The 24,627-nt window shown below is 38.0% G+C and overlaps 1 protein-coding gene and 1 long non-coding RNA gene across 2 annotated transcripts; both read right to left on the bottom strand.

Annotated features, from left to right (window-relative positions):
- Window positions 1-15,491: 15,491 nt before the first annotated feature.
- On the bottom strand, window positions 15,492-19,593 carry LOC125261609. Its single transcript, XR_007183380.1, has 2 exons — window positions 18,985-19,593; window positions 15,492-16,433 (listed from the first exon to the last, which is right to left on the bottom strand). It is a non-coding gene; the product is annotated as an uncharacterized LOC125261609 (long non-coding RNA).
- Window positions 19,594-21,368: 1,775 nt separating this feature from the next.
- Window positions 21,369-24,172, bottom strand: LOC125261605. Its single transcript, XM_048180159.1, has 6 exons — window positions 24,112-24,172; window positions 23,440-23,763; window positions 23,001-23,336; window positions 22,680-22,898; window positions 22,459-22,539; window positions 21,369-22,348 (listed from the first exon to the last, which is right to left on the bottom strand). Exons 1-4 carry the CDS (start codon window positions 24,170-24,172, stop codon window positions 22,774-22,776), a joined length of 846 nt encoding a protein of 281 aa, XP_048036116.1. The 3' UTR covers window positions 21,369-22,348; window positions 22,459-22,539; window positions 22,680-22,773.
- Window positions 24,173-24,627: the final 455 nt, after the last annotated feature.

The raw sequence follows: 24,627 nt of genomic DNA, 5'->3' as shown, positions 1-24,627 counted from the left end.
TATTGTAAATTGTTCATCAGATTGAATAAAAGTATAACTATAAATCATTCAGAATTATGTTGAAAATGCAGACAGTGTTGTGTGATGGGAAGGTTTAGGGGTAGATTAGTGAAGAGGGAGAGAATATACAGATTGTACAGTATAAAAAAATTACACCTATGGGAAATCCCCATAAAGTGTGTGTGTGTGAGTGATGTCCAGTTAAACCCAGATTGTCCTCATAATGAAGGGTTAGGTAGGGTTGTGAGTAGTGATTATGCTAGAGCATATGACAAAAAAAATGATTAATTACTTTGACCTCTGACATATGACCTTTGACCTCTGACCTCTCCCCTCCCCCACAGGACCACCCAAATATTATCCCATCCCCCCATAGTTGACCGTTGTATGAACTCCATGACCTTGGGGTTATGGAATTTAAATGGCGATTGACCTTTGACGTGTTATGAATATGTCCATTGATTCTCTGCATTTTGAAATATCTATGGTATTGACTTGCGGGTTATTTGTAGGGTGGATGATGGATGATTTTTGAACTTTGATGTCATGTTGGAATTTCTGGGTGTAATTTTAAAGGTTGAAGGGTCACCCGCGTGCTGAACAGATGTGTGACAGCAATATGCATTCCGTCACATAGGGTATAATATAAAGGGAGAGATCTGAAAAAAGATCTGGAAAGATCTCAATGACTGTGGAGAAGAATCATTGTACATCGCCGAGTGGGACGGGATGACTCCAAACGTTCGCTATCGCGTAGTCGGTGATCACTCTAATAAGAAACAGGATGAGTGCGTCTACATATTCTGTTGCAAAGACAAGACAAAGCTCAGCGATTGTAGTGGCGTCATACTACATGATGAACATCATGATATGTACGAGATGCAATTTTTGTTCAAGTGGTGTGATCTGACTATGCTGAGTTCGCATTTCTCGATCATAAACAAAATGTTCAAGTGGTGCGTCGTCAACGAGACCGTCGACCTCTGGGAGGGATTCTCTGTTGTGAATGGAGACTGAGCAAGACCCCGCTACCATGGGTGCAGTATGTAGCCAAAGTAGCATCGCAGAAACTCTGTTTAAAGTTCATTACAGAAGACAAATGAATGAGTTATTGAAAAATTTGATCGAAGAAGCCCGCGATACGTATGATGATCTTGGATGATGAGAATGATCCCTCCCGCAAATCAAAATTCAGAAAATACACTGAACATATAACAGGGTTAGCTCATTCATGGGAGGATTTGAAAAACACATGTGTTAAATGTGTACCATATTGCGATACGATATGAAATGTTCTGGAGGTGATGACTCAAAGTAACAAATGCTTTTGTATCGGTGACATCCTCAGTATCTATACATATGTAACAGATGTTTGTGTGGAATTGGCTGGATTCCATAATGCGGATTCTGACACCATCACTGCTATTGTTGAAACAGCGGGCAACTATGTCCTAGACCATGATTGGAAGTCATGCCGTGAATTTCTTTTCTGGCTAGACTATCACTAATCTTTGTTTTCACATTTTACTTAGAGCATGCGTCATCTTATATCATTCTAACGGTTTACTTACTGTGTAGAGCTTTACTATTTGAGCAGCTTTACTATTTAAACAGTTGTAATTTAGCATTTATTAGAGAGAATCATTCAAGCTACAGGAGGATCTGCGTACTGTAAGTGTTTTTGTGTTGTTTCTAGTTTGATTTTAGTGCTGTGTAGTTGCTAGGAAGTTTGTTTACTGACTTCACGTGGCAAATCACGTTTGTTCTCGTTTCACTCCGAGCCAGTAAGGCGTGGCCTGCTGAACTAACTAACGTTGTAACAAGTTGGTATAAACTCTGAGGTCTACCGTGGCAGCGGATGCCGCAGCCCTCGTGTGAAGACCGAAGAGTGTAAAGACCAGAGACTCTACCTGTGCGACTCCACCGAGCAAGGACACCGACAAGGCACTTGAGTATTGCACTTTTCTTTTTCATTCTTTCCTTCCTCTTTATACAATGTGTTCTTGTCTGTCTGTCTTTTGACCTGTTTTAGATATGTGCTTTCAAATTCCCACTATTACTAACACTCGTAAATCGCTGCTACACGTTGGAGGCAGTGCAACCATAACAACCTGCGTAGTTTACCCATGTCATCTAGTACATTTTCTATTTCTATTGGGCTCTGGAATTGTCAATCTGCTGTAAACAAAGCAGATTTCATTACAGCTATTGCTACTTATTCAGATCTCCATCTCATGGCTCTGACTGAGACATGGATCAAACCAGAGGACACTGCTACACCAGGAGCCCTCTCCTCTAATTTCACTTTCTCTCACACCTCATGCCAGATTGGGAGGGGTGGTGGTACTGGTTTGCTTATGTCCAATGAATGGAAGTTCAATCCTTTTCCATCTCTCTGTGACAATGGCTCATTTGAATCGCATGCAATTACCATCACCTACCCTGCAAAAATCCATGTTATAGTTGTTTATTGCCCCCCAGGTCAGCTAGGTAACTTCTTGGAGGAGTTGGATGTGTTACTCTCATCCTTCCCTGAGGACGGTACTCCTCTGCTAGTACTTGGAGATTTCAACATCCATCTAGACAAACCTCAGGCTGCTGACTTCCACATTCTGCTTGCCTCATCTCAAGCGAGTGGCCACCTCAGCTACCCACAAATCAGGTAACCAATTGGACCTCATCTACACACACTGTGGCTCCACTGACAATGCACTGGTTACTCCACTACACACCTCAGACCACTTTCTTATCACTTTTAATCTCAACCTGACCCCTAACTCAACACTCACTCCACCACATGTTACTTTTCGGCGAAACCTACGCTCCCTCTCACCATCCGGCCTATCCTCTTTAGTCTCATCCACACTTCCGCACTCTAACCAGTTCTCATCACTGGACACTAACAATGCTACTGACACTCTTTGCACCACTCTAACATCTTGCTTAGATGACTTCTGCCCCCTTTTAACCAGACCAGCCCGTGCCACCCCCTCTGCCCCCTGGCTCTCTGACGTTCTCCGTGAGCATCGGTCGAGACTCAGGGCTGCAGAGAGGAAGTGGCGCAAATCTAAAGATCCTACTGACCTTAGCTCATATCAGTCACTCCTTTCTTCTTTCTCTACTAATGTCTTCAATGCTAAAATCACATACAGTAGGTGGCCATCCAAAACGGTGTTTCTACCGCCGCGCGTGCATTTGCAGCTTTTGACCGCTGAGTGGCGTTTTAACCACATGTTATCCAACCAATGCATCAAAGCACATTTATCTTTATGCAAAATGTTAATTTTCTCACATATTAGGCCTATATTTATCACAAATACATTTTTTATTTATATTTTAAACTCCTTTAATAAAACAGCATGGATTTTTGACACGCACATACTTTGTTATTCGTTACCTGTCCTTTATTTGACAGATAACTACTTAGGAAAAATATAGCCTATCTGTTTGGACACTGATTAAGAAATTGTTTCGTGTTTCATGAATTATATCCTTTATTTTAGTAAAACGTGAGTCACTGAATAATTTCGCTCCCATTATTAAGGCACGATTTAGCTAAATCATTGAAACTAAAAAGAATGGACGAATTAATAAAACGTCATAAAAATGCAGGAGTGTATTCTATTCCTTAAAATATCAAATATAAAATTCAGAAACAACACATTCCAGCGGATAGATCGCCTCTTATTTAACACAGACCTACGAATTTATTATCGAATTGAGATATTTCTTTCTTTTTAGGTACAATTATTCGCTGAGTTTAAGTTCACTTTTGAGACGTTTCAGATTCTCGCAGAGAGACAGCTGAAAGCGCACCCTGTTTTTTATTTTGTTTTGTTTTGTTTTGTTTTGTTTTGTTTTATTTTATTTTTCAAAAGTACAAGGTTTTGTTGTTATTGTGAGCGTACACAAATAAAAGTAGACCATTTGTAGTCTTGCATCAATCTGTAGGCTATCGCCAAAAATGACGGAAGGCCTGTTTTAAGTTGTTTCAGCTGTCATGAGGAGAAAATCCATCAGAACGCGCCGGTGCATTCGTCGGCCAGAGGGATAAAAATGTAGCCAATTTAGTTTCATATTTATATTTAAATATTGGGCTATAGCCTAATATAATTTTTTTTAATATGTCACCAATGTTGATTATGAAAAGTGAATAGCATGACGGATGCGCAATGTTGGGAGACAAATGCAGCGGGTTAGACATGTGTTCGACCACTTCATTAAGTTTTGTTTTATAGTAAGTCTTTCTTTAAAACGAATTTCGTTTTGTAGAAATTGTATCTTAATTTCAATCAATGTTTCATCAACCAATTATTAATAATTAGGAAGAAAACCATGAACGTCGGGTGTGGAATGGATTGAAGTGCGTAACAAACGAACTCATGTTTCTGCGGCCTTTGAATAAGGCTGAAGCAATAGACGTCTTTCTGTTTTTATTAAATTTCTTAAATATATGCCTTTATTACTTAATTAATTGATAAGATGTTTTGGTCTAACAATATATTTTAGGTGGTCTAAATTCTAAGTTAGACACAAATTTGCGTAAAGGCTAGGCTATATAAGGTTCCCTTCTAGACAAGCGCGTACATTGCTGTTTCGGCCGTAAATTTTCAGTAATTTCGATTAATTACGTTTGGGCAATATATAATAATAATAATAATAATAATATCTCAACAAAGACCGAACATATTTATTTGTCTCGGCACACGACCGCTAACAGTAACACAGTAGCACAGCGCATCAAAGCTTGCTGTTGTCTTGGCTACCTTACAAACGGCGATGGAAACAGTGATTTTTTCCCCCTTTTGTGGTAATTTAGCACTATTTTCTATGGTATTTTGCTTGCATTTTTGGGCTTCAGTTGGATGCTTTATTTTTATCTTTAGTCAATTTAGTTTAGTTCTAAAAAAAGCAAAGGCTTTGGTGGTGCGGGGGTGTCCCGTACGCCCATGATGTAATAGTAATACATCGCTTACAAAGGGTTCATGTTAACTACTGTATGATTATCAGACGATTTTAATGTGTTAATGTTTCAACTATCATGCAATTATAGCTATGTAACAATCTGATAAACTGCAATTGTGCAGTTTCTATCCATTAACACGCTCATAAACATTACAAAAAGAAATGTCATGCCATAAGCTACACAATTACGAACAAAAAAAACGTTGATATCCCAATAATCAACATTTTGTTATTCAACAAGTGCTAGGCTATTAAGATAAAAAGTTTCTGCTATAGTTTGCGCCTAATCTGACTCTTCACAATGGGCTACACAATGCATAAAAATATTTTATAGGCCTATTTGTATTTTGACTGCAGTTAGAGCAAAATGACGAGAACATGTTTAACATTGGAAGTTTAAGATTCTTTATTAAATATTCTTACTTTATGCAAAACATATAGGCATTTGTACATTGTACCTCTATAACATCATAACATAAATGATTAAATTATATGAACCGTACAAACCCAATCTTGGTTTTTGCTATTTATTTAGGCCTATTTATTTATATCAGCAGATCTGTGTTGATTCAGTTTATTTCAATAACTGCTGATGTTGCAAACTGTGGTTAAGCTGTAAAGCAGCTCGAAAGAATTGACCAAGATATGTAACATTATGGCTCGTTGACAAGTTTGAGATAGGGGGAGGGGCGCTTTGTTTAAAATGTTTGTCACCAAAGCCATTAATCCAGAGGGCGGGAGACTCAAAATATTAGCCTAAGCTATGCGCGTGACAGACCTTTTTGCAATCGGTGCTTTTTGTCAATTTTAACATCCTGATCTGATCATATGAAATAAGCTGACGAAATACACAATTGTTAGACTCTGTTATGAGTATTTGCAGTAAGTTTCTTTGTTTGTTTGTGTTATGGGGATTTGCAGAGGTTCCGAATGGGATCAACCCTCCCCCCGCGCGTTTGCCAGCGTCTGCTGCTGCCGAGCAGAGTATGTGCGAAGTTTTGACTGGAGCAAGGAGGGATTTTTTAAAAGTCGGAGCGTCGTGTTTTTTTTTTAATCTGCAAGAAATGTTATGAGTTTGGCGTGTGGTAGGAAAAAAAAGTTTGCACAATAAGCCACTACGCAAATTTGTGTCTAACTAGACCAGCTAAAATATATTGTTCGACCAAAAACATCTTATCAATTATTTAAGTAATAAAGACATGTAATAAAGTAATAAATAAAATTAGATTTAATTTAATTAAAACAGAAAGACGTATATTGATTCAGCCTTAAAGGCCGCGGAAACATGAGTTCGTTTGTTACGCACTTCAACCCATTCCACACCCGATTTTCTTGGTTTTCTTCCTAATTATTAAATATAGGCAATTGGTTGATGAAACATTGATTGAAATTAAGATACAATTTATACAAAACGAAATTCACTTTAAAGAAAGACTTGCTATAAAACAAAACTTAATGAAGTGTTCAAACTTATGTCTGACCCGCTGCATTTGTCTCCCAACATTGCGCATCCGTCATGCTATTCACTTTTCATAATGAACATAGGTGAAATTTAAAAAAAAAAAAAGGCAATAGCCCAATATTTAAATATATATGAAACTAAACTGGCTACATTTTTATCCCTCTGGCCGACGAAAGCGCCGGCGCGTTCTGATGGATTTTCTCCTCATGACAGCTGAAACAACTTAAAACATGCCTTCCGTCATTTTGGGCGATAGCCTACATATTAATGCAAGACTACAAATGGTCTACTTTTATTTATGTACGCTCACAATAACAACAAAACCTTGTACTTTTGAAAAATAAAATAAAATAAAAAATTGGGTGCGCTTTCAGCTGTCTCTCTGCGAGAATCTGCTCAAAAGTGAACTTAAACTCAGCGAATAATTGTACCTAAAAAGAAAGAAATCTTTCAATTCGATAAGATATAGGTCTGTGTTAAATAAGAGGCGATCTATCCGCTGGAACGTGTTGTTTCTGAAATCATGGCCAGTGCTCGTTGCTGCTGTTATCAGTTCTCTTGGCGCTCGTGCACACGTGCAGTTTTCACACAGACAATCGAGCGTTTCCTTCTGGTAAAAGCACAAAACAAAATGCACACGTGTCCTTGCTCTTGATGTACAATCACTGATGAACACCTTTGGTTTTAATGAGTAAATTAGCCAAAATATTTATTCCTGCCGGTATTTTAGTCTGCGATATCAAAATCACTAACATTACTTTTTTTTTTCTAAGAGCAGACCAGAATGAAAATATTACATTTTTAATCGTGTGTGTTTGCTCCTATATATATATATATATATATATATATATATATATATATATATATATATATATATATATATATATATATATATATGCCTAGTAATGACTGTTTAATGACAATAGCATGTCCGCTTTGTGTAAAGGTCTTTCTTTTAATTTTTGATGCATAGACTGTAGCCAAAGACTATCCCACGTTTTGAAATTAACTCTCACTTAAAATTTTCTAATGGTTTTTAAGGATGTTAAAATGTTATATAATAATGCTATTGTTGTTTTACACTCAAAAAAATAACTTGTTGGTCTAACTTAATTCAATTATGACACCTATTTCCACACAGTTGAACTGATTTATTTGAACTTAAGATAGGTTAATTGTACTGATGAGTAAAATTCATGCTAATTGAATGAGATCACACCAGTTTCATTTGACATATTCTGTGAATGTTTCCTGAACATAATTCATTCTTGTTGATCCAACCAGTGCTATTGCAATTCAGACTGGTGCCCTTGTGCAGTGTTGCTCAAGTTTTCTGCACTTTTAAGGAAATGGAAAGACCTGTTAGTGTTTAAGTGTTTAATGTTTAGTTATTTTGAACATTTAAAAGAGTTTGTAGCGTATATATATAAAAAAATTTTTGTTACCATCATGGTGAAGATGTGCGCTTGTGCTTAGGTTGTGAATAGCTGTTGTACACAGACATACATGTTTCATGACCATTGAGAGGGATAAAGCTGATGACCATATGTAGACTGTGTAAATTATGTGCTGGCCCTCAAACAAATTTATTTATATTTCTATAAAAACTAATCTAAAATATCACTTTTTCATATGCTAAGTAACATTTATAGCATGCAAGTAATGATCAGGTAAAGAACTTCTCATCACTGGCTTTAGCACAGTTAAAGCTTGTTGAGAACAACATAGAGTTATTTCATGCAGCCACCATAGCCTAACCACAAGGTCTACACTTCAGCATAATGGTAACCTCAAAAAAATCAACATAACAAACTCTTTTAAATGTCAAATATAACTGAACATCAAACTTTAAAAGGTATTTCCCTTTACTAAAAACACATTAAACAGCACTTAAGTTCAACATTTACTGTCCTGATCTTTCCCTACGCAAAGCATGCTGGGAACTAGAAATCCACTGCCCAGTTTCAATCAATGCAACATAAATGATTCATGTCGTCCCAACACAAATGGTTTAGGTTAACCTAACATTTTGCAAATTTAATTTCATTTAACATAATACAATTGAGTGCAAATGCCAATTAAGTAAAAAACTAAAGATGTGTGTTGGTTCAGTTTATTTTATTTAAATAAACTGAACAAGCAGCTAGAATCATTTTTTTGAGTGTACTTCGTCCTTTCATCGTTTACGAACCAACATTTTATTATTACAGTCACTTTCCCATCCGTCCCTTTGCGCCACCTGGCGGTAGTTTTTTACACGCGACTGAATTTCAGTTAACGCAACAGCCCTGCGGCGGCGGTATGCGCGGCGGTAATACCCATTTTGGTTGTCCACCTACTGTACTATCACACCAAAATGAACAATTCCACTGATTCCTGCACACTTTTTAAAACCTTCTCTTCTCTTCTTTGCCCTCCTCCCCTCCCTCCCACATCAACTCTTACAGCTGATGACTTTGCCACATTCTTCACACATAAAATAACAACCATCAGCGGCCAATTCTCCACACCACACACTGACAATAACATCTTAACAGAAAACACACAAACTCTCTCCTCCTTCTCCATGCTCTCAGAGGCTGACGTTTCAAAACTCATCCTTTTAAATCACCCTACTACCTGTCCGCTAGACCCTATCCCCACTCCTCTTCTTCAGGCCATCTCCTCCTCAATTCTACCTGCACTCACTCACATTATCAATTCTTCCCTTCACACTGGAACATTTCCCACAGCTTTTAAGCAGGCTAGGATTACCCCACTGCTTAAAAAACCCACTCTGAGTCCAGCACTTTTGGAAAACTACAGAGCAGTATCCCTTCTTCCTTTCATTGCAAAGACACTTGAGAGAGTTGTATTCAACCAACTGTCTACTTATCTCACACAGAACAACCTCCTTGACGACCACCAGTCTGGTTTCAAGAGTGGCCACTCAACTGAGACTGCCCTGCTCTCAGTCACTGAAGCCCTGAGACTGGCACGAGCGACTTCAAAATCATCAGTACTCATCTTACTGGATCTGTCTGCTGCTTTTGACACCGTCAACCACCAGATCCTCCTGTCAACACTCATGTCGAAGGGCATCTCGGGAACCGCACTAAAGTGGTTCGAATCTTACCTCTCAGGTAGGTCCTTCAGGGTATCTTGGAGAGGTGAGGTGTCCAAGTCACATTATCTTGCTACTGGGGTTCCTCAGGGCTCTGTGCTTGGACCACTTCTCTTCTCCATCTACATGTCATCATTAGGATCTGTCATTCAGGAGCATGGTTTCGCCTATCATGGTTACGCTGATGACACACAACTCTACCTCTCATTCCAAGCAGATGGTACGGTTGCTGGTCGCATCGCAGCCTGCCTGACAGCCATTTCTGGCTGGATGAAGGACCACCACCTTCAACTCAACGTTGCAAAAACAGAACTGCTTGTGCTCGGTGCCAACCCAATACTTCATCACAACCTTTCAGTTCAACTTGGGTCTTCAACCATCACTCCTTCCAGGACAGCCAGGAACCTTGGAGTAGTGATGGATGATTGTTTAAGCTTCACAGATCATATTGCTACAAACGGCCCGGTCCTGCAGATTTGCCTTGTACAACATCAGGAAGATTAGACCCTTCCTATCGGAGCATTCCACAAAAATTCTTGTCCAAGCTCTTGTTCTATCCAGACTGGACTACTGTAATGCTTTCTTGGCTGGCCTTCCAGCATGCACTGTCAAGCCTCTACAACTGATCCAGAATGCAGCAGCAAGACTGGTCTTCAATGAACCGAAGAGAGCGCATGTCACTCCTCTCTTCATCAGTCTGCACTGGCTGCCAGTAGCTGCTCGCATCCAATTCAAGGCTCTGATGTTTGCCTACAGAACGACCTCTGGCTCTGCACTGCCATATCTTAACTCACTACTTCAGACTTATGCGCCCTCCAGAAACGTGCGTTCTGCAAGTGAACGGCGCCTTGTGGTGCCATCACAAAGAGGCACAAAATCGCTCTCACGAACCTTCTCCGGGTCTGTTCCTGGCTGGTGGAATGACCTGCCACGCTCTATCCGAGCAGCTGAATCTTTAGCCGTTTTCAAAAAAAGACATATCTTTTTCGTCAGCACTTGACCCAGTAATAGTAGCACTCACCTTGATTTCTATTTTCATTCCATCTATTTGTGTATTTATTTAAAAAAAAAAAAATTTCTTTGCTACGAGCATGTACTTACGCACTGTTGTTCTCATGTTAATTTGATTGATTCTACTATTCTCATTTGTAAGTCGCTTTGGATAAAAGTGTCTGCTAAATGACTAAATGTAAATGCATATTCCATTGCTAATCTGTGCATTAAAATATTCAAATATCTACCAAGCACTTAAGACAACTCACAATCCACTAACCGAATGCATGCTTGGACTAAAATCTGATCATCTGAATGTGATGTTTTTTCAGCCACATTGGCAGCACAATTTTTCTGCAGATTTTTTTTTTTACTTTTAAGTCCTTGGTGAAAGCATGCTCTTCAAAATGAGCACTGCAAAGACGAGATGACGTTGTTGGTTTCCAGTCCTTTCGTCTCATGTTCACCACCCATTGTCTTGAGTCTTTATGCATCATGCTCACCTAAAGGAAAACTGCAAAACATTTGTACCTACTGTCATTGTTTCAATTAAAATACATTTTAAGTCATTAATATAGGTCATATGCCAATCTTGTTAGCAAAAGTAGAGATAAGTAAGTACACATAGCAAAAAAAGATGTCTAAGTATCAACAGGATACTAGCATATCACATATCTGCCACTATATAAAAAAAAATCCTTAGCAATTTCTACAATAAGCTTTTTAAACACTGCAGCTGTACTACAGGCTATTTGTTTTATTATCTATTATTTATTATATTTTTATTTTCATCTTTCCTTTTTTCATTAGGTTTAAACAATAGCTTAAATTACATCTGGCAAAAAGGAATTTACATTTATTTGAATGTTTATTAAAAAGCCAAATGTTTATTAATATACATTGTTCGTTTTCAAATAAATTACTAGTGATAACTAAGATACATTGGGACAGGTCAAAACAACATATCGTAATTGATGTATTTTAAATATAAAAATTATACACAATTAAAATATACACAAAATAATATTCTGTTTCTAGAGCGGTAATATTTTTGAAACAGCTAATTCAGTAAGGTTAGATAAACTCAATAATATGCCACTAGAATCAACTCAATGGTCCTGCCATTGAACCAACGGTACAGGAGATCGATTTGCTGTAGAAAGTGCTCTATAATTAATTAGAGTAGGTTATCATTAGTTTTGTCCTGCTAATTATTATTTTATACCCATAAAAATACTTAGTAACTGCCAGAAAACGATTGCCTGCTTTTTTCCCGTCATGGCTAACGTTAGGCATGTTATCTTAGCTAATATCATTTATTAATTAGCTTATAAAGCCCTCATTTAACATTACCGAAAAAAACTGAGTGATCCGTCAGATCCTGTAGGTTGGTTAGGACAGTTTACTGCTGAACAACTCATTTCAAAAATTAATAGTTAGTGATACATTTTCAATCTCCCCTCGAAAGAGAAGCTGTCAGTCAATCATAATGACACGCCCCGTTTCTATAGCATCAAATTGCTAGCTAAAATCAAACTTATCACAAAAAAAAAACAATTGAATATGTATCAGCGTGATAACAACTACCTTAAATGACCAAAACTATCTTTCGGAAAATTTTTATTGGAGAGTAATACATTTTTTTTTATTTTGACAAGCGCCATAGAGACAGAGCGCATTTATTATAATCTGAAAACCATGCCCACCGGGGGGAAAACAATCCAACCGTCTCCATTGACTTTGTATTGCGTGAGGCTGCCTTCCTGTCTTTACTGACTTATTACAAAAAAACAGAACTACACAAATGCCTAAAAGCTGCTGTGTGTCAAGGTGTACAGCTAACAAACTAAAAAAACCCAGAAATAAGTTTTTATAAGCTGTCGACCCCAAAAAACGAATGTTTAAGGACACAAAAGTGGATACAGGCAGTGAGACAGAGCGCAACGGGTCATATTACTAAGAAATAAACTGGAGGGGAACGTAATCGGCGACAACATATGCTAAACAAACCAACAAAAACAAACCATTCATTATTTTGCCACAGAGAGAGGGAGAGAGAGGGTAAAAAAAATCCACATTCAAACCAAAATATCTGACTTTCTGTTGGTCAGAGCTAATGACTGTAAATTAGAAAGATGTCCTGCTTAATGAGAACAATGAGTGTACCGAGTTTGGTGACTGTAGGTTAAACTAACCCCCCACTTTTTTTTCAAAAGGTGGCGCTATAGAGGCCCTCCTTCCTGCCCGTTTCTGAGCAATCTGAAGCATGCTAAGTGTCTCAACACCCATCCAAAACTAATATTCAATTTTGATCTGTTGCTATGTGGTGGATCCAAAATGGTCAATATTCATGCATTTTATTCATATTTCATGTTAATCATTTATGGCTTATAATTTATGAATATTACTTTTGATATTATATATATTCATATATTTTCATATACTTTCAAGTATTTACTCTTTATTGTAACTCCTTTATGGTTATTCTTCTTTTATATTTAAGAGTAACGTTTGTGGGTAGGACTCCTGCCAAGTACTGCAGAAGTGATGGTGGTTTCAGAATGAGTTTCTCATTTGAACTTAATGTATATTTGTATTAAAATATGTCTGTTTCTATTTCTTCAGACATGTGATAATGGAAGATCTGCAAGATTTCCCTTAAGGGTGTCAAAACAACCCCTATTTCTATTTTCATCTATTTTTTTTGCATTTGACCAGTCACTCTGACCTAGCCGTTATACCAACTATGACAAAATGGATAAATTAATTTGACCTTTTCTTATTAGACCAAAAGTGGGATGTAAGTTTTCCTATGATTATCGTATAAAATGAACAGGGTCTTTCATAGTTTACATGTTTCTTTACTTTTTCTTTGCTCTTTTTGCTTCTCGCATCTCTTCTGCATCTTCTGCTTCTCCTCTTCTCTAAATGTCTTAATTTTGTTCCTTCTTTCTGTTTATTCTGATCTTCATCTATTAGATACAATACTCTGGATTTTACAATACTCTAGATTTTATTATTAACTATTAATTACTATGGCAACAGTGTTTAAAAAATATAAAAAAATGAAAATGTATATTAAATACAAATATTAAAAAATGTATGCAGATGTTATAACACACTTCCTGTTTCCCTTTTCTCACCATAAATTTGTTGCCTTGCCACGGCCAAACCGTTCGAGATATCAAAAATCCGCTGGCAATTTTCCATCATTAGTGTCTTGACTTCATGCTGACCGAGTTTGGTGGTGATTGGATTAATCCCCTAAGAGGAGTATATCAAATTCCAGAGCATGCGTTTTTCAAACAACCCATAATAGCTGACTTCCTGTTGGGCTGGCGTTTAATTTAGAGCATGAAAGTTATTCGGCCCAATGAGGTCTATATGTGTACCGAGTTTCATACAAATATGTGCAAGTGTGTTTAATATATGGACCAAGTTTTTGGACACCGTTCAAGGGGGCGCTGTCGAGCCCCCCTGCCACGCCCGGGTACCAGCCTCTGCAGTGTCCTAATGGCCGCGGATTCCAATGTGTGCCAATGAGCATGTTAAGGCCCCCCAAAACCCTCGAATGATGGAAAAAAAAATGATTCTCCTTAGAAAAACAAAAGAGCCCTGCACCTGAGTGGCTCAGGCCCTAAAAAGGCTTGACTTTTTTCCTCTGTAAATCAAAGGTGGATGGTGATTTTCTACTCAAGACACTATCACCTTTCTTTAGTGAGAAGGGTACAATGAGGCGTCAGAGAGAGTTTAGAGTGGTCAACTTTCTGCAGGACTTTGTACAAGATATAGAGGATAAAAATAATGAAATGATGAAAATGAAAATTAACAATATTATCATAATAGAGAGTAGACTTTTTTGAGAACTATTTTGTTGCATGATTTACAAATTGGGAAATTATTTTATTTCTTTGGATGTTTTTTTTTTTTTAATTAAGCTAAAGTAATTAGTAGGAATAGTTTAAATTGGCAGGGTAAATTGTCCTTAACTTGCCTTAAGTCTTTTATTGATGAAGCTTCTAATCATCATTACAATTAACTCACAATGATTTTATATCATTTTATCAGAAAAGGGCAAAATCAATGTAGAAGACATGCCTGAAGAGGAGACCAAAGATGAAAATTAAACTAATTAATTTAATTAAACTAAACTATACCTGTTCTGTCTTCATACAGCATATATTCTCTGCCTCTGTAAGCATCTTACAACAGTTCCCACACCAGTGATTTATAGATTATCATGACATAATATGATAATCAATGACTTTAAGATATCTCACATCAGCTACATGAGTTCAACTAAACGTTCAGAAACGCCTTGTTGCGTTCTACATGTTGTCACTTTTTCTTGAGTCTTGGACAGAACTGTCAGATGTGTTTTCATCTATTCCAGAGTCAAGACTTTCTTACAATATTAAGATAGTTGATATTTGTTATACACTTCAGTAACTAAAATAATGAATTATTTAAAGCAGTTGTAGTGTCTTCAGAGCTGTGATCTCACTGTTGAGGTTTAGAAACATGGCACTGTTGAGTCTCTAACTCTGTTAGTTTAACCACAGAGCAGTGATCATCTCTGACCCAGTTTGCATTGATGATGGGTATGGATTCTCAGTCATTCTGATGTCACTTCCTCTTCTTTCTTTAGATGCTGCATGATATTGTCGTGGAAATTCTCAATACATATCTGACTTCACCACTGACAATTTAAACAACTCCTAGTTGTTAATACAATACTACAGTATCTCGAGGTAATTCCCTGAATTCCTGAATACTTACAATACAATCCAATACTTCCTTGAAGTATGGTGACGGCGTCCCGTCAAGAAGCTACTATCACTACCTCAGTCACACTTGGCTGTTACATTTGTTGTCTTTTGAGCGTAGAATCTTTAGTACTTCTATTCCTCACTACCTCAATCACACTTGGCTGTTACTTTTGTTGTCTTTTGAGCGTAGGATCTTCTATTTAGCTGCGCAGCATATACCTGACACGACTTCCAAGTTGCTCTTTGTAGAAATGAAGTTTTATTTACGGCCGGGAGATCACTGGTCACAACAACCAAGTGAGTCTCAATGAATAGAAAGATACATGCACATTTAAGTCTTACAGTTGAGTAAAAATCAATGTCTTCATCACTGTGATTTGTTCTGGTGATTGGTTTGTAATGATCTAAGCTAATTATGTGACTGGTCTTTGACCTGAGCATCCTTAGTCTGCATTTTCTGTACATTTCATGTTGACATAAAATATTTCCATCACATTCCCCCCTCTGATCGTTTTTACACGATCACATTCTCAAATCCGGTTCCATTATCTCATAAAATGACCTGCTTTTTACCTTTATCTTCCCATACAGTTTCTTTCTAAAATCCTCTGATCTTCAGCTCTCTCTGTTCTCCAAGTACTTTTTTCATTAATGCACGAATACATTTAGCAGTACATAAAATTGCAAGTGCTATGATAAGCAGAATAAGTAAAAAGCATAAAACAAACTTTGTAATTGATCCTAAAAATTGAGATAACATTATTACTGGAATTGTTATTGCACAAAATCAGAACCATTTGCTGGCCCAAAGTTGATCCCAGACTCCATGCTTGTCTGGCTGGCCGATGTCTCAACATTTTCATTTCAGAGATGTTGCGAGATCTTTTCAGCAGGTGTAGTTCCTCAGCTCTGTTTACGTGTTGTCAGGTTAGTGAGGTTTGCAGTCCGACACGTGAATCCAGGTATCATCCTTGTCAACCTTGATGGCAGTGTTGATTGTCAGGATTATCTCATGGCCCCATCTACCTCGGACAGTGCCACGCCTTCCTCCGAAAGTCTCTGACCCAGATCCACTGTCCTGGACTCCTGGCACGTAGGAATTTTGTGGTTCGTCACCTGGAACTGGCAAACCATCTTTCACCTGCGAGTAGATAGATTTGATAGCTTTAGTTAAAGACATCATACTTTCTCAATTGTTCATCAGTCGCCGCAAGTCCCTCCTGGGGAGGAGGCTCGATCCCCCCTCACATAGGTCAACCTGTAAGAATTTCATGTGGGCTGAGGGCTGTCCTGGTCCCTTTTCAGGCTCTCATGGCCATCAAGATTATTGGAAAGGCTTGAACCCATGTCATACATGTTTCTGCCATAATTTTAAAAAATTTAGGTTTTTACAGTCTGATTTGTCCTTTCCAGTTTGCCACCATTTTGGAGTTTGTCAAATTTATTCTCAATTCGTTTGCCAATTCTGTGATCTCAATATCACTGATCAATCTTTCTGGTACTCCCCACCTTGGGACAACTTCTCTTATTTAGAGCTTTTGCTACAGTTGTAGCATCAGCTTTTCTACTTGGAAAACACTAAACCCACTTTGAAAACATATCAACAATGTCAGCTCAAAGAAATCCATCGTGATGTGCTGAAAAGGAAGTTCTGGTGTGGGGTGGGCGGAGTAAGTTTGTGGCTTACTTCGTCTTCCCACGTTATTCGCTGCGCAGATATAACAGTTCTGATAGAATTTCTCTACCACAACTGTAAATCCTGGGGCCTCCCAGGAAGTTCCAATTAGAATATTCATTGCCAATTTTGAGGTGTGGTCTGTCCCGTTAGACCACTTTGCAAAATTTAGATACAACTGTTTTGGTAGGAAAGTTTTTTTTTTTTTTTTTTTTTTTTTTTTGCATCTTTCCCCATCTTTGCATTTTGCACCCCCCTCTGACCAACATTTTCTCTCCTTGTTGCCATATTTTGAATTTCGATCAATGTTAGTGGGAACTGAATTTTTTTTTTTTTTTAAACTGAGTCATTTGTGACTGCATCAGCAGAGTGTGCATTGCATGTGGAATAAACACAGTTAAAGGGTGGAATGCCACCATATCCGAGCATGCTAAAACAACTTCAGTAGCGGCAGCTACCAAACAAAGGCACTGTGGTATTCCACGTACGACAGTGTCTAATCGTTTGAGGTAATATGCAATCAGTCGACGGCGATCACGGTGGGGTTGTGTTAAAACGATGGACATGAACCCTATTGTTTTTGGAAACATTGGGGGGTTTTTTTTGTTTTTTTTTGTTTTTTTGAATAGTCAGACATGGTGCATTTGAGAGAGCCAATTTAAATTTTTCAAATGCAACCTGTCATTCCTCTGTCCATACCAATTTATCAGTTAGAACTTTCTGCTCATGAGCTGCTGTTAGAAGAGGATTTAAAATTTCTGCTTCATCTTGGATCCATGGCCTACAATATCCCATAAGTCCCAGAAATTGCATCATTTGTTATTTTGTGACGGGTTCCGGAATTTTCCGAACTGTTTCAATTCGTTCAAATCCTAGCGCGCAACCTTTTGCTAAAATGAGGTGACCAAGGTAACTAACTTCCTGCTGTAATAACTATATTTTTGATTTTGACACTTTATGTCCATTCTCTGCTAAAACTCCAGTAATGCGCGCATATCGATCTCACAGGTGTTTCTGTTGGGAGAACACAGCATCAAATCATCTATATTCTGAATTAGGGTACTTCCCTTCGGGGGAAAGAATCTTTCCAGATTTCTAGAAAGTTCCCCAGAAAATAAACTTGGTGATTCTTTTGAGATCAAATTTGGGTTTGTTCTCCTTGCTACACAGCCTGTGAACCTCGATTGCCTGCATTATGGATCTGCTTTTACCCCTTTTTGGTTGATGTAGTGTTTCCTACAACTATCCCAAGTCCAGTTCCCAATTTTTAACTGGGTAGTGAGCCAAACTATCATATTTGCCCATGAACCTTCTTTCTTTTCCACAGAGATGTGGGGCTGGACTGGTGTCTGATAGAAAAAGAGCAGATTGAGCAGGTGTTAGTATAATAGGGAATGCAGAGTATTGTTGGGATACCAATAAAAAGCAAGATAATTTTTTTCCTTGGTGGTCTATTAAAGCATTCCTCCTCATATACATTGTTCCTATCTTGGCCTATAATCCTTGAGGTACAATGTAGATGAGGTGGTTTTTGCTAAATCTGGCAACATTTGTTGATAAGCAGAGTATGGATTAAAGGAAGGCGTTAAAGCCCAATTATAATACCAGTTTGGTGTAATTTTCATAAAAGCACCCCTGGAATTGAACACTTCCATAGCATCGTTTGAAGTGAAAATGATCAACTCCAATTTGGACAATAAATCTCTAGCCAATTAATTTACATGGCATGTAGCAGAAACCAGGAAAGAATGGGTCACCTGTTTCAGCTTGTTTGTTACCCTCAAAGTCAACTTATCAACCAATGGTATGCCAGATAATATGGCCCCATACTTGAGTTTTGCCAGAAAGCTAAATTTGGATTTTTTAGAGCGGTCTCTGGAGTGATCATAGAAAATGTGGCACCTATGTCCACCAAAAAAAAAGGTAATGAATGTCCTTCAACTTGAATAGTCATTATTGGATTTGGTCTTGGATTGTCAGTTTTTTGCAATAGTTGTTTTGGTTGAGTGTCTCCCACCTTGTCCTCTTCATGGTCTCTCACATTTGATGATGGAAACCAAAGGGAGGGAGAAGATGGTTCATGTTTGAGATGTTGTTTCCTCTCTCTTTGGCAATCCTTGGCCCAATGTCCTCTTTCATCACAGACTCAGCAGCAGCAGTTTTCCACTGATATGATGGACCTTGGCAGTTTCTTGGAGATGGCATATTCTGGTGGTCTTCTTGACTCCCTTCAGCTGCTTTGTGATTGCACCCCAGTCAAGACGTGTGGGGTATACCAGCCTCATTCTGGCAGTCATCCTGTTCCAAGCAGTCTGCTTCCCAGGAGTGTCAGTTACCTCTGCACCTGCATTCATTCTTACAGTGCTTGCATGAGTTAAAAGCATCTTCACCAGTTCCACATACCTCAGTCCATTTCAAAGCCAACTTGTTGCTGAAGATAGCTGCCCAGTCTCGGCCTGTGGGTCTGTATGTGGCATCAATGTTCTCCTCTGCTCTGATAAACTGCTCCACACCCTTTTCTAGGTCCAGACGTGCAGCAGCCACATTTGAAAGTTCCTCTAAGTTCCAAGAGTTCTAAGTTCGCTCCACCCATTTAGGCTCTCCTTCTCCAGGAAAGGACAAGGCCTTCTCCATGCTTCTCGACTCCCCAGTCTGACCTTGGATCTTGTTGTTATTTTTCTCATCACTTTCCTTTTTTTTTTTTTGAAAGGAAGTGATGAACCAAAAGTTTCTTTGAATATTCTCTTGCTATTCTTTTTTTTTTTACCTCCTCCCGTAGCAATGCCAGTGGCTCATCAGTCACTGTGTCACTGTCATCAGGTTTAATCTTTTCCTTATCATTGATTGGGGCAGACGGGACCTTTGCTTCCTCAGTTGCAGCTGCCTGGACACTTTGATCAGTCAAAAGTCTGTAGGGAGGGGGACAATGGCTTGCACATGCCATATCCATATCTTCCTTTTCCGGATTCTGCTTTGTGGTTTGCACTGCGTTAAGGGCTGCAGGTTCTGTGGCAGATTTTCTTTGCAGTTTCTGTTGCTCTGCCCACTGCTCTGCTTCTCTCTCCCACTTGTTGAACAGCATCCAGTCTACCTGCTTCTGCTGCTTCGAAGGCAACTGCTTTCTGGCTTCTTCTAGAATTGAAACACTCAGAGTACCGCATGAGTCAAAATACAATTTTGTCAATTTTGGCCACCATTCTATCTGTTCAATTTGTTCATTACTCAAATTCCATTTTTTTTTTTTTAAAGGGTCCCCTAAATTCAGGGACCACATCTGGTTTACCACAGCAATTCCCCATTCTATTTAAGCAATTCTTCTTTGCAGAAAGGAAAAATAGAGAAAGATCCCTTTTTTTTTTTTTTTTTTTTTTTAAGTGTGAAAGCAAGTAATTTTTTTTTTTTTTTTTTTTGCAAAAATGTACAAAAACAGTAGCAATAGTGATATTGCTACTTTTTTAGAGCATGAAAACAAGCAAGTTTTTCTTTGCAAGATGCAGAAAAACAGTAGTGATAGTGATATTATTTTTTTCAGTGCCTCAATGTATTTCTACAATTCTCCTGATTCCTGTTTGAGTAGGAATAGAGTTTCTATACAAAAGTGTAATATTACAAACAAAAAAAAATGTCAAAATTTCCTTTTCTTTTCTTTTTTTTTATCTTGGTCACCCAATTTCAGACATTCAATGCAGTATCATACTCGGTGATGCATCAATATCAAACTATAATTTTTATAATATTTTCTTAGGATATGGGATATTTCTCAATCTATTTCATTCATATAATTCTATACCTGAGATCTCAGTTCTGATATTTCAGAATTGTTGTTAGTGTTATTATTATTATTATTATTATTTTTATTATAATTATTATTTCATTCAAACAAAGAGCAAGTTGTAGTCTGTCTTACCTTACAAGTTCTTCGAGGCCGTGAAAGGATTTGTCCCCCTCCTCCGACGGGTTTTGGTCAATTTGAAATATGAGGAAAATGTCTCCTCTTGTGATTTAAATCAGTGATAAAAAAGGAAGAAAAAAGCTTCCCTTTCCCGCCGGTGAAGGGAGAAGATCCTCAGGCCTCCTGGCTAGGCTCGCCAAAACTGTCGTGGAAATTCTCAATACATATCTGACTTCACCACTGACAATTTAAACAACTCCTAGTTGTTAATACAATACTACAGTATCTCGAGGTAATTCCCTGAATTCCTGAATACTTACAATACAATCCAATACTTCCTTGAAGTATGGTGACGGCGTCCCGTCAAGAAGCTACTATCACTACCTCAGTCACACTTGGCTGTTACATTTGTTGTCTTTTGAGCGTAGAATCTTTAGTACTTCTATTCCTCACTACCTCAATCACACTTGGCTGTTACTTTTGTTGTCTTTTGAGCGTAGGATCTTCTATTTAGCTGCGCAGCATATACCTGACACGACTTCCAAGTTGCTCTTTGTAGAAATGAAGTTTTATTTACGGCCGGGAGATCACTGGTCACAACAACCAAGTGAGTCTCAATGAATAGAAAGATACATGCACATTTAAGTCTTACAGTTGAGTAAAAATCAATGTCTTCATCACTGTGATTTGTTCTGGTGATTGGTTTGTAATGATCTAAGCTAATTATGTGACTGGTCTTTGACCTGAGCATCCTTAGTCTGCATTTTCTGTACATTTCATGTTGACATAAAATATTTCCATCACAATATTCAACTCTATCTTTTCAGTTAACAAGTCTAAACCAATAACTGTGCTCTTGTAACCCAGCTGTGACAGAAGGTGAAGTGTGTAAAAAAAAAAAGTCATTATCAATGTGAATTTCTGAACTAACCAGAATAAAGTTATGTGAATTATTATGAATCAATCATTTGTTCATCCTCACATTACAAGCTCATGAATCACCATACTTGTAACAAATATCTCAGGAAAGGAGACATATTAAACAACTGTAGAGGTTTTATTAAGCAAATTAGAAGCAATCATTCAAAAAATGACAAAAAGATGCTACAAACAGGAATGAAAAGAATCACTAAATCATCTTCATCACACAGAACAAACAGTCTGTCCTTTACTGTATTTAATATTATATTTAAAGCAGTTTATATATGAACCACAAGAAAATGACATTCAACACTGTAGGAAAATATCCATCAAACCATATAAATGAACATAAATCTGGCCTTTTTTATTTGTAAAATATATTTTAATCTAAACTTCTTCAGGGAGTTTTTTCTCTGTTTTCTGAGAAGAAGAAAACCAAACAATGAACAATCCTCTGTGAGTTTTTGCTGTTTTAAATCTTGTTTCAGATGGTCTCCAAACTCAGCAGTATTTTATTGTAATATTGTAGGCATCTCTATTTCCTCTGGGTGCTGCGAGTCCTTCCTCCCTGCAACATAAAAGCATTGACTGACCTCCCGGATGTGTTTTTACCATGATTGCAGATTGTTCCAGATCAGATGAGTGTGAATCATCAGATTGTGTGAAGCTCAAACTCACCAGCTCTTCTTGCACAGATGATCTGAAGAAGAATCACAGTAGGAGCAGCAAACACTGCCATCTCAACAATCATCACAATCACTGCAGGAAACATGTGTGGAAGAAGAAGAAGAAGAGAAACTGGACATGACTGAAGTCAAGGGGATTCAACTATGAAGAGTTATTGATGAAGCTGATAGTTTAATGGTGTAAAGCTGTCAGTAGAAATGAACATGTCGTACCTCTGAATAATGATCCAGCAGTCACACTGAGTTCAGTTTCTGATGCTGTGTCAGCTGGATCTGTGGATCACATCTGTTAGTTCACTTCAACACATCATGACACATATAAGTGAGAGTGAGAGACTGATGATGTGTGACAGTGATCATGTGACCATGAACCTTGTGTAGGAGCTGCTGCTGTAGTTTGGCTTGATTTCTTCTCAGAGTTTGAGCTGCTGACTGGAATCAGTGTTGTTGAATCCACTGCAGAAGATGAATGTTCAGATGTTCATCTATAGGACACTAACATCATATTTTACTGTAGTAATAGTTGTTTCTCACCTGAATACTTGACAGTGTATCTGACTGAGGTCTTGACTTGATTTCTGAGAGTAAGCTGACATCTCCACTCTCTGTTGTCATCTTCATTCAGGAGTGTTGTAGTCAGAGTGATGATACAGTGATCTAAGGAGAATAATATCTGATATCTGGAGTCTGTCATCAGATCAACACCAGTCTGATTCACCCACAACAGCTGAAGTCCCTCAGAACGGACCCAATAATCACAGAAAACTGAATACAACCGACAGGAGAGAGTCACAGAGCGGCCTGGACTGATCTCAGTCTGTGAGGATGATGATGATGAAGATGATGATGATGATGATGATGATGGAAACACTGAAACAGAACACAAGACACAAATCACAGACTCTTAAATCATCATCTGAGTTTAAAGGGAGAATCTGCTCTTTTTAAATTGATCATATAATCATAAACTTACCATCAAGAACATGCAGAAAAACACGTTCATCAGTTTCTTGTTGTTGTCCATTCACATATTGTTTGCATCTGTAAGATCCATAATCTTCTTCTGTGACGTTCTTGATGTTCAGAGAGCAGTCAGACCCCAGACTCAGTCTCTCATGTCTCTCTGTGTCTTTCTTCTTTATCCCTCCAGTAATCAGTTCAACTGCTGGTGAATGTCTGAATCTGTTAAAGTAGATCCATGCAGTTGAGTTGCAGTCAGAAAAAGAGTTATTACAGGGGAGACTGACATTTTCACCAGAACTGATGAACACATGAGCATCATCCACTCCACTGATATCTGAAACACAAGTACATTTGAATGATCATTATGATCTATATTAATAAATTAAAACATACCAGCCGAAGAATCAAAGTCTTTTTTTCCCTCATTAACACAAACATTACTCTCTCCAGAATAAAGTGTTTGTCTTGATCAGAGCGCTGTTGAAATCTCTGAATATGAAGATAATTGTTGATCATCAGATGTTTGAGTGACTCTACGTCCAGTATCAGGAATAATACAGTATGATCTGTATGTATCAATACACAACGTGAATGTGTGCAAGAATAAACTGAGCATGTTCAAATCAACTCTTTCCAGACTAATTCCACTAAATGTCTTTTGAGAAAATCCAGATTTCTTTACCTGTATGAAGTGAAGAGAGAATGATCAGTCCCAGCAGACACAGATCACACTGATCAGCCATTTTCTGTGTCTGTCAGTCTCTCTCTTCATTATATAGTTACAGCTCTTCCTTTAATCATCATCAGCTCCTCCTGTGGTTGAGAGCTTCCTCTGATCTGATCTGAGTGTTTAAAATACAGCTAGAGTTGATATATAGTGACACTGTCTATATGAGCCCAATCTACAGAGAGTAAAATGATTCTGAGTCAGAGTTCTTCCACTTCTCTCTATCCAGTCCACCTTCATCACTTTCACCTCCTTTATCCAGTCTAAAGAACTTCATTACTGTATGTTCAACAAAAGCACTGCCCAGTTACAAAATTATGAAACATTATGAAACCAGTCTGGCTGGAAAGCTTCAAAACTTCATGAAGCTTCATCTCACCACCGCTAGATCTGAGCTGTGCGCTTTTGATTTAAATGATAAACATTTCTCTTCTGACAGGATGAAGACGATGTTGTGAGGGATGAAGTACA

The sequence above is a fragment of the Megalobrama amblycephala genome, unplaced genomic scaffold, assembly GCF_018812025.1.
Source record: "Megalobrama amblycephala isolate DHTTF-2021 unplaced genomic scaffold, ASM1881202v1 scaffold442, whole genome shotgun sequence".
Lineage (NCBI taxonomy): Eukaryota > Metazoa > Chordata > Actinopteri > Cypriniformes > Xenocyprididae > Megalobrama > Megalobrama amblycephala.
Note: the sequence above shows the minus strand (reverse complement) of the source record. Positions and strands in the feature narration are given on the sequence as shown.